Source organism: Belonocnema kinseyi, chromosome 10 (assembly GCF_010883055.1).
Source record: "Belonocnema kinseyi isolate 2016_QV_RU_SX_M_011 chromosome 10, B_treatae_v1, whole genome shotgun sequence".
NCBI classification, from domain to species: domain Eukaryota; kingdom Metazoa; phylum Arthropoda; class Insecta; order Hymenoptera; family Cynipidae; genus Belonocnema; species Belonocnema kinseyi.
This window is the reverse complement of record NC_046666.1, coordinates 93,355,741-93,367,157: the sequence shown is the minus strand read 5'-3', so window position 1 is coordinate 93,367,157 and position 11,417 is coordinate 93,355,741. Positions and strand designations below refer to the sequence as shown.

Sequence of the window (11,417 nt, the reverse complement as noted above, 5' to 3'; positions counted from 1 at the left end):
GAAAAAAATCACGATGTCATATGAAACTTGAAATGTTTGGTATTGGATATTGTTGACAGATGACAATACGCCAATTAGCACAAGTGGTAAGTTCCGACAGTGTCTACAAGTGTGCCTACTGGCCGCTAAATGGCAATACCGGTTTCATATGTATACACCTGGTATAGGTCTCTCCAGCGCAAAGGTGTCGTATAGCGCTTCTATCAACGAGCTCAGGATCTTCAGGGATGCCATTAAGTTTTCCTCGCTTCAAATAAACCTTGGCGCATTTGTCTAACCCAAATTCCATTCCTATTTTCTTAGTATATCGTTCGACAATCCCTAAAGCTAATGTAGTTGCTCCTTATTTTTAGCATAGATTTTAAAATCGTCCATGTAAAATACATAAGTGATCTTGTACTTTCGATCCACAGGTTTACCGCAAAGGTACCCGTCGAAATTGCGAAGTGCTAGAGATAGTGGCAATAATGTGGGACAAAAGAGGAGTGGGCTCAAGGTGTCGCCCTGAAAGACACCTCTCTGAAAGGTGAGCGTGTTGTCATCAAAGCGGCATCAATCTCTCTATGCACCTCACGATTTGCGGATGAACCTTTAAGCTTTCCAAAAGACAGATGATAAGTCTATGGGAGGTTGAATTAAAAGCTTTCCTGTAATCAATCCAGGCCATCGATAGGTCACGCTGGTAGAATGTTGCATCTTTGCAGACACATCTATCGATGAGCAGGTTCTCCCGACATCCTGCTACGCCTTTCTTTGAGCCGCGTTCTTCATACATTTCTTGCCACACAGGTTCAATTGCCCGAACAATCATATCATTTAGGATAGCTGTGAATATCTTATACAGTGTGTTCAGACAAGTGATTGGCCTGTAATTCTTCGGGTCAGCTAAGTTGCCTATTTTCGGCAGAAGTTTTGTGCTCTCTTCCACCACCACTCCGGAATTGGTTCTTCCGACTTCATCTTCAGACTTGACAAAAATCTGGGTGTTGATGTTTCTCCGGTTCACAAAGCATTGCTCTTCATCTATCGGATGCCTTTCCGCTGTTGGGCTTACTGTCTCCTCTCTTTCTCTGTTGCCGGCTTGTCCTGACTGTGGTAGAGTAGGCGTTCCGCTTACATAGCCCCTTTTTTTGATTAAGAAAGCACAAGAGAAAAACTTCCGTAAACAGCTCCTCGATAAAAGAATGCACGGCATCTTCGACAGAAATGTGGAGGATCAGTCAATGTCGTGTGAGCTAACTTTTGCTTTCCTTAAATCACCCGAATTGAAGTCTGGCACGGTGGGTTTCATTTTGACATGTCAAGACGGTGTCATTTCCACCTTAACATATCGTCGCCAAATGTTGAGTCAAGACATTCCCGATGATAGCTGCAGGGCGTGCCATGCACACTCCGAGCATTTGGTACAGTCCTAGGGAATTGGAGTCAATTGTCGAGGATGAGAAGTGCCGCATATACTGGAACTTTATACTCTTGACAATTGTTTCTGTTGCACACTCTAGGCCTGACATGGTTCTTCTTGACTTCGAGAAGCGAATCATGTTCGTTATCGCATTTTCGGCGCCAGCTGACAAAAATATCATAGCCAAGGAGAATGAAAAGAAAGAGAGGTATAGAGACTTCATAAGGGATTTGCGACGATTGTACCCCGAATACTCTGTCGAACGAATAGTCCTTATCATTGGCGCTCTTGGAGGTGCCAAGCTTTCACTGGTTAGTAATCTGAAAAGCATCCTTGCGTGTGAACAATATGCTAAAACACTCGCGGTAAAAATGCAGAAGGCAGTCGTCCTTAGGTTTTTTTAACTTGCAAATTTTTAAACTGCAATTTTAAAAATATTCTGCAAAATAAAAAACCAGAAAATAACTTTAAATTTTCCTAATAATCTAAAGAATATTATTTGATATTTTGAAAAACTTTCCAAATTCATGAAAAGCTTTTTTCCCAAATTGTAAAAAATGCACATTTTTTTCTCCAAATTTTTATAATTATTAAATTAAACTTTTTTAAAAATCTTTTTAATATATCTGAACGTTCTAAATGTCTTAAAATTTTTTGAATTTTTCTTAAAATTTTTTAAAGACCCAGATTATTTTTCGACATATTTTGGAAATACTTTGAAATCTTTTAGAAAATTATCCTAAAGTTAATTTTTCACAATAAAATATCATTTAATATTTTTCTGGGAATTTAAAGAAAAAATTTGATTCTTTTAAAACTTTCCGTAATTTTAATCCATCTTGCTGTTTCAGAATCTTTAACTATCTACATTGAAAAAATGGAATTTTTCACAAGTTTAAAAATAACTTGGAATTGTTTGAATAGTTGAAAATATTTATTAAGCACAATAGAATTTTTGTGTACTTTTCGATTTTCATTTAGAATCCCTTCTTCAAAATAAAGAAATCATTAGAAATGTTAACAGGAATCTTGAGACAATTTGAATGTTCTCCTAAAACCTTTCAAAATTCTTAAAAGGCTTCTCATTTTTTGTTCTAAATCATAAAAAATTTACATTTCGTTTTAAATTTTTCGGATTCTTCTCAAGATTTAAATTATTTTCAATTATTTTCAGAACTACTGAAACTTTTACAAATAAACAAAATGTAATCCGAAAAAATAGGTTTAAAATCTTTCAGATTCTTTTTCGGCATATTTTTAAATCTTCAAAAATGAAAATTAAGTTTTTAAAATAAAGTTCTGAATAATTTTGAATTTTCCCAAAGTCTTATTGTCTGTATATTAGCCAAATTTTAAAAATAGAACATTATAAAATTTAAAAAAGGTACTATAAAATTATAAAAATTTATAAAATTTCACCCACGATAAGCTTTAATCTATTTATTACATTACAGTCTTCGAAAACTGTCAAATAATTTATATCTTCATTAAATTATCCTTTATAGATGTAATTTAATCATTTAAAATGAAAATAAACATTTATTAATCATTCTTTTTTGTAGATTCGATTAAAATAATTATGATAAATAATCCCGATTTACAATCAAAATAAACGCACCTTACGATTTTGGTTCAAAATTTCAACACTGCGGATATTTTATATAAAAAATGCCGTTTTTTCAGTTTTCTTTCGTTTAGAAATGGGAAATGTCGAAAAGATCACTCAAAACAGTTAAAGATTATTTAACACTGTCAGCAAATTACTTTTAATATGTTATTAAATTCAACGTTATTATTTTGTTATGCATTTGCATAACAATCCTATGATGCAAGGATATCGCACACTTCTTTACCACACATTTATCGACTTAAATTATTACCAAGAGCCGCCTGCACTGATTAGCTCTGCGCAAAGTCTAGTGGCACATCAGTAATGTGGATTAAGAAAATATTTCTTTGATTCAAAGAAATAATTTGCTTATTTCAAATTACTGACTCTAAAGAAATTATTTCTTTCATTATTCCCAGTAACGTTTTTGAATCAAAAGAATTTTGTTTTAAATCAAACAAATCATTTAAGCAAACATTTTGTTTAAATAAATGGTTTTTTTTTTAATTTAATAAGAACTTTTTTCTGGATGTGTTTTTAGATGTTCAAGGTTAGAATAAGTCTATCTTTCATCACTTTATCTGTAAAATATTCAGACATTTGGACAATAATTACCGGTGGTAGTATTGCCTCACGAGTTGTAAAATAAATGTCAATTACACAAACTGCATTGTGTGACATTCACCAGCTTCTTATACTTATTGTTATAGAAAGTAGTTTGAAGATACATGTGTTTCTCGTATTAATAAGATACAGTAAACTTCGAACTATGTCCGCGCTCGCGTATGCCCGGGCGCAACTAGTTCCGCTGCCCATATATGCACTTATTTCCGCGTGCGCAGTTCCTTCACCTCCCACCACGGTCCCTGTAGGGGCTATACGGTCACGCCCGCGAGAGTAGTTGACCAATTCAAAAAATAGGCCCGAATAGCGGGAAGTTTGAATTGAGTATTTTAATATTTCGCCATGGGAATATAGACAACTTTTTCGAGAAAATATTCGAAAAGTAAAAGTAACTCATAAATGTCAGAATAGCAATATTTCTCCAGTATAGAATGCATTTTATCACTCATGTTCAATTATTTTGTCGATTGACGATATTTCAGTGCCCCGAAATACAATAAACTGTCTGAAATTTGAGGTGGGAGTACCCTATCTGATACACTAACCTCAAATTATGGATATTTTATTTCGTGACACTGAAATACCGTCAATTGACAAAAGAATGGAGCATGGCCGAGAAAATATGTGCGACACTTGAGAAATATTACTATCCAGGGCTTTATAACCTACCTTTACATTTAGAAAATTCTCCAAAAAGTCGTGTGCAGTTGCAGTGCCATGTACCAAAGAGCATGTAACCTTCCAGCGGGTGACATTTCCACCTATTCTAGCATGATAACTTGAACATTCAGACTTTTATAACTTGCTTACTTTTACTTTAAGGGGCTAGTACACAAATAATTTTTCAAAAAATCTAAAAATTTTGCTTCCCATTTTTGGTCACTATATATATCTAAAAATAGGATAGAAACCAACATTTGTCTCAAAGCGTGCTGAAAGTGTCTGAAAACCGAAATACGCCGCGAAGCCCCCGAAGCGTTTGTAACGCACGGTGTGCATGAACCAACTTTTAATATAAGATCGGGCTCCATGAACTCGATCTGGCACCGCGAGATCGAAAAAACGTATCCTGAAAAACGAATTAAACAATTCTTTAGTACTTATCCGGTAGTATTAGTGCGGGTTTTTTAATCATTTGGATCCGTTTTCAACGACCCTGAAAACCCCCGAGTAGCAAACAACAAGCAAATCGGATCAATTTTTATATATTTCGTCCGCCATAGTGTATCCGCCATTTTGAATTTTCAATTCTGAGGTTCGATTCCTTTTCAGCGACCCTGAAAACCCCCGAATAGCAAACATGTAGCATATCGGATCAATTTTCATATATTTCGTCCGCCATATTGCATCCGCCATTTTGAATTTTGACGTCGGGTTCGTTTTCAGCGTCCCCGAAAACCCAAGGTTACCGAGTTTCACTGTTCTAGTTCCCATAAACTACCCATAACTACATTTATTCTGTGTATCATATATGTCCTACCGAAAAGATTCTTTGAGTATATACTAAAAATTCTTTAGGTCAAAGAATCTCAAAGAAATTCTCCGCAGGCACTCAGGTAGATATTTTTGAAGGTCCAGGAAGCTCGTTTAAATGGTCAGAAGGCTTTAAAATATCCTTTCCGAAATTGAAATAAGAATACGATCATAAATAACAAGCAGAGAGGCTATCTCAATAGAGTAGCCGACACTTAAGGGTCCTTTGTTAAGCTTTCGGATTAAAATTTAGAAGTAGATTTTTTTTAATTTCATAGTTAACAGCCTAAAACATAATAATTCGGAATCTATGGATTTCGATGACTTCAGGTATCTAACTTTTTTTTTAATGCTTAAAATTGGAATTAATAGAACGCTTCTCGTAAATGGAATGAGATACGCCAAAAAAGACAACATTTTTGAATTCAACTAGAAAATTGTATATCAGTATATAAGTTATAATTATAAATAAGTATAATGAGAAAATTCATCAATTAAAAAAAGGTGTTAATAATTTGAAGAGAAATTTAAAAAGGGAGAGTGGATTAGCCACGACCAACTACTGTAAATAACTACGCCCGCCCGGCACGTGACGAATACAAAAGGAACCTTATATTACCGTCGCAACACTCTTAAAACGACCCCTAAAAGGATCTTGAAAAGGACCCAAATCTCTCAAACTATCTCCGAGACTATTTTGTTTCAAATCGACTTGGTTTATAGACTCAAATGGGCCAAGCTATTTTGCTAAAGAAAACTCAGAGATTTTTTATTAACATTCAACAACTTTTTTAAACAATTTACGTTGCAAAAAACGGTCAAAAACAAAAACTCCTACCATTCATTCATTTTTTATATTTTTTTAATAATTAAGGTTCATCCGATACCCACGCATGTGCCTTTTAATAATCGTTTTGGATTTTGTGTTTCAGATAAGCCAAAGTGGAGTTATCGTGGCCGTCGAATGAAAATCAATTTTTTTCGGGCTGGCGTATCTCCGCGGGAAGTCATGAAAAAAGATTAAAATTTTTTTTTACATTTAAAAATATGCACTATAATATTCTGAGAAACCCAGTTTTATGTAATAAAGTATACTACCAAAAAATAATTGTTGAAAAAGGGTCTTTATTTGTGTACTAGCTCCTTAAGAATATTTTATCGAAAAAGGTTCTCTGGACTATTATGCGCTCTTATGTCAAAAATATTATACCTATGTGTATGTCGAGGACTGTACTAACCTTCCTAACATTTCCACCTATATGTCCATGACCGCCACGTTATGCTGGAATACTCAATATGCCGCGAAATATTTAAGTCGGTTTTTGATTCTATTATACATTATTAATTTTTAGTTGGCGGTAGAGGTGGGGGCCCCTCCACAGGGGGAAATTCGTGAGCGTATACGTTTTACGGTGGCGAACATAGGTGGAAGTTTACTGTAATTTAAAAATATAAAATATTTAACATTCAACCTGATGCTGCGTTATCGCGGCTCTTGTTGCTCCTCCGGCAACTCCAACGATCGATTTCAGGCCTGTTGATGCACATAGTACTATCATAGAATACTGTGAAAAGTAAGGAACCACTAATTCTATTCCCATTGCTATATCGTTAATCACGTCTGCAAAGAGTCGCCACTGTTTGCATTGAGCATCGAGAACGCTTCTAAAAAATTTACAAAAAAAAATTGAATTATGTTTAAAAGCTCGAATATGTTTACAAGTTTTCATCTGTTCAAGATTGACTGATTTTCAATTAAAGTGGATTAAAGAAAAGAATTTTCAACGTGTTTAAGACAGACTATAGTAAAAAAACCGTTAAATTATAGTGTGATTTAGAAAACAAAATACATATTTGATAAGAATATTAAAAAGATTATTAATACCCTTTCCACCAGGTAAACACGATGCGCCCGATCATTCCAGTTCCATCTTTCAAAATCCATGTAATTGCAGCCGCTAAAGGAGTTGCAGTCGATTCTCCTACACCTACACCTTGCATAATCGAATGTGTTGTAAGAGTTCCCATGATAGTACTCGCAAATGCCTGTAAATTCATTAGACTGAATCCCCTTTTAATGAAGTAGGATTAAAGAGTTTAACTTCTGTAATGAGTTAAATTAAAGTTACAATATGACGCGGATCTCTACACAGCTGTGAGCTTAACCCACTGATATCCGGCAGCCTTCCTAGTCAAGTTATGCAGACAGACGGCCTGTTTAGGGTACATGGAGAGATTCCTCTGAGCCCAAATATCACGAAATGTTTCAGAAACGTGTCTGGAACGTCCCGTGGACACCTTGGGGATGTTCCACTGGAACGTTTCAGCCACTAGCCCGGAATGTGTAACATGCCTGCTTTTTTGGAACATCCACTGAGACCTTATTGTGATCGTTATTTTGAGCAACAAATATCTCATAAACCATAAGAGATAGGAAAAAACGGATGACATTTTGAGTTTTGAGTATCGCGTACATTATACTATAATACGATATGCAGATATTATAAACTGAGATCGATTTTTACTTATCTCTTACGGTTTACGTGATATTTATTGTCAATACTAACAATAACGTTGAGTACCCTTCAGGTCACAGTCAGACGTACCTACAACGTCCCAAAGGGGCGGGACATTTCACACGTTCCAGGGACGTTCTAGTGTAGAGTTCACAAAGTTCTCACGGTACGTTCCGTGCTATTACGAGAGTCATAGATTAGAATATTAGATGCATAAATGCAGCGCACTGTCTTGATGTTTTATGTGAGTGGATGTATTAGTTCATTACTCGAAATCTACCGGCGACCACCGAGCGATAAACCCTTTAACATTGAGCCCCCTCGCAAGGAGATTGCTAACTCTTTTCAGAGACTTTTCAAGTTGGCTAATAACTCCCAAACAGTTTTCCTCTCGACATGGAACCTCTTTTGAAGGGACCTAAAGTTTAAGGTGGATTTCGAACTATCAAAGCCCCGATAGAAAAACATTCAAGAATTTGCATTGCAAGCGGCACAAGGATCGAAATCGACATCTCCTTCTCGCAAGCATGACATGTGAATAAAATTATATAAATCCAAAAAAAATGATTTTAAATTCAAATGTTCAGATTGAGCCACCTTCAAATTTAAATCGTTGAAAAATATGCAATTTCAAATTGAAAGCCAGAAGTTCTCAAATTTGCAAAATATGCTTAAAATTTATCGAATTAGAATACCCGAAATTAAAAAAAGCTCAATTTTCAAGACTCAGACATAAAATTAAAATGATTAATACTTATAATTTCATATTGTGCATTTGTAGAATATTTTTCATTTATGAAAGTTTGACTGAATCTCATCCATATTTTTAAATTTATTAATGTGGGTATACGACTACATATAACAACATTAGGTTCGATTGCAGAATAGAGGCTTCATTTAATGATAAATGAATCGGTTTGATGAGGCAAAACATTAAAATTATTGTTACTCCTGTTACTATGATGTCTCAAATGTGGGTCTGTCACGATATATCGTAATGACCATATTTAACGAGAAAAGTTGGTATACACTAAACTTCTGTAAAATACATGTAAATTTAACAGTGTTCGTTAATAGGCAAATAAAAAAACATTTTATTAAAAAACAAAAAGCATAACCTCAAAGATATTAATGACATGTGAAAAGTAACTAATACCACTCCACCATGCTTTATGGACCAATTGTATTGTTGTGCATTAAAACACTTAAATACGTTCGTTAGCTAAATAAGATGCCAACCGTGTTAATCAGGCTTTCAGAAAAACAATAAAATTTCATTTTTAGGATAAATTTTGTTTTGTACTTGTGCTTGATTTAGTTTGAAACTTTAAACGACACAACAAATTTTTCATCTTGCTAAATAAGTATCAATTTTCACTTTTGTATATATATATATAGCCACCAAACGCGTCCTCGGGTTGCGGATAGAGGGTCCCTGTACCAAGGGTTTCTGCTGAATATGGTTACAAAAATAAATAGACAGTCGCGAACAATTGTTCAGGGGTGGTCTCGTAGTAATTAACGCCTACTCTATAACAGCTAGAACAAGCCGGCAACAAAGAAAGAGAGGCGACACTAAGACCAACCGCGGGCAGGCATCCAATAGATGAAGAGCGATGCTTTACGACTCGGAGAAACATCAACACCAAGGTTTCTCTCAAGCCTAAAGATCTGGCTGAAATGGATGACGAGCTTCGTGGACATTTTTCCGGTGAATCCGACCTCTGGGCTATCTATCAATTATTGTGTATAATGCAGCGAGAGCTTTAGTCGATGCAAACCGTAAAACAAAACCAACGGCTGATCATAAGACCAAAAGACGAATGCATCAACTTGCCATAAAGATAAGCTGGGCAAAACAGTACGCGTCCCGCATTCAATGTGTGATTGACTACATCACATCTGGCAAGAATTTTACCGCCAAGGTTCGAAAGTTCGCGCGCGAACTCCGGACCCGTTATCACACACTTAACAAGTCAAAGCTGCTGACCATCAGGCAACATGTTGTTGAGAGAATATGGGTACTATCTGACGCTAAGAGAAGTCTAGAGCGGAGGGAGAGATGGGTCAGAGAAAATCAACAGTTTCTCTCTGACCCACCTCGACTCTTCCAAGACCCTCCAGTTACTGTCGAACACCTACCCAAACCGAAGGAGGTCGAAGTATTTTGGAGAGAAGTCTACGAAGTTCAGCATAGACTGGACGAAGACTCAGAAAATATAAATAGCTTCAAGGAGTTATGTGTTGCCCTCATAACACCTGATAAAGAATTCCCACCCATCACTACTGAGCAGGTGAAAAAGTATTAAGAGGGATGAAGAACTATTCCGCACCGGGATCAGATTGTATCAAAACCTTCTGGTGGAAGAAGTGTTCTTCAAACCATCAGCATTTGGCCCGTATTTTCATCTCATATTTGAAGTCGGAAGAGCCGATTCTACAATGGTTGGTGGATGGTGGTATGAACAACGAGGCTCAAAGAAAGGCGTAGCCGGATGTCGGGAGAACCTGCTCATCGATAGATGTGTTTCTGCAAAGATGCAGCATTCCACCAGCGTGACCTATCGATGGCCTGGATTGATTATCGGAAAGCTTTCGATTCTACATCCCATAGACTTATCATCTGTCTTTTGGAAATCTTAAAGGTTCATTCGCAAATAGTTGGGTGCATAGAGATTGATGCCGCTTTGAAAAACCAGATTTACTATCTCATCTGGCAAAAAAATCGTGTGACAACTAACAAGGTCACGTTTCAGAGAGGTGTCTTTCAGGGCGACACCATGAGACCACTCCTCTTTTGCCTTACATTATTGCCACTATCTCTAGCACTGCGCCATTCCGACGGGTACTTGTGCGGCAAACCTGCAGATCGAAAGTACAAGGTCACTCATGTATTTTACATGGACGATCTTAAGATCTATGCTAAAAACAGAGAGCAACTGCATCTAGCTCTGGGGATTGTCGAACGATATACTAAGGAAATTGGAATGGAATTTGGGTTAGACAAATGCGCCAAGGTTCATTTGAAGAGAGGAAAACTTAATGGCATCCCTGAAGATCCTGAGCTCGTTAATAGAAGCGCCATACGACACCTTTGCGCTGGAGAGACGTATACATACCGGGGCGTGCCACAGAGCCGCATTCAGGATGTGACATCTATAAAGGATACTCTCCGAAGCAGATACAAACGTCTCATCCGACAGATTTAGCCTTCCGAACTGTCGGCGAGGAACAAAGTATCTGCAGCGAACATGCTTGCCGTCCCGGTACTACTCTATTCATTTGGAGTAGTTCCATGGACGAAGAACGAGCTCAGATCTCTTGATATCGGGACAAGAAAGGTTATGCACATGAACAAAAGCATGCATCTTAAGTCTTCCGTTCCGCGACTGTACATCTCACGCCGTCAAGGGGGTCGCGGAATATTGAGTCTTGAATGTCTTCACAACAGGATTATTCTGGGTACAGCACATAGAGTTGCAACTGGAAGAGACCCTAATCTTAAAATGGTCAGGAATCACGAGGAAGTGGGCAAAGGAGCATTTCTGTACAAAGCAGCGGAGGAGGCTGCTGAAACACTCGGACTTGACTTCAATATTAGGGGTGAGCAAAATGCATCAAATCTAATCTATCTCGAGTACTCGCTCCTGAAAGCCCGGATTAAGAAAGCACAAGAGAAAAACTTTCATGGACAGCTCCTCGATAATAGGATGCACGGTATCTTCCACAGAAATGTGAAGGATCAGTCAATGTCTTGTGAGCTAACGTTTGCTTTCCTTAAATCGCCCGGATT

General features: G+C 36.9%; 2 protein-coding genes across 5 annotated transcripts in view; one reads left to right on the top strand and one right to left on the bottom strand.

Annotated features, from left to right (window-relative positions):
• Positions 1-6,207, top strand: part of LOC117181826 (RWD domain-containing protein 4) — a 25,457-nt gene extending 19,250 nt beyond the window's left edge. Inside the window, exon 5 of the mRNA XM_033374818.1 lies at positions 6,041-6,207. Coding sequence (XP_033230709.1) covers positions 6,041-6,132 — 92 coding nt within the window. The 3' untranslated portion in view covers positions 6,133-6,207. The remainder of the gene's footprint in view (positions 1-6,040) is intronic.
• The window catches only part of LOC117181824 (RUS1 family protein C16orf58 homolog), a 22,196-nt gene that overhangs the window by 8,141 nt on the left and 2,638 nt on the right, over positions 1-11,417 (bottom strand). For all 4 annotated transcript variants that reach the window (XM_033374814.1, XM_033374816.1, XM_033374817.1 and 1 more), the window contains exons 3-4: positions 6,994-7,154; positions 6,581-6,773 (exon numbers count right to left, since the gene is read on the bottom strand). In XM_033374814.1, the coding sequence (XP_033230705.1) occupies positions 6,581-6,773; positions 6,994-7,154 (354 nt within the window). The remainder of the gene's footprint in view (positions 1-6,580; positions 6,774-6,993; positions 7,155-11,417) is intronic.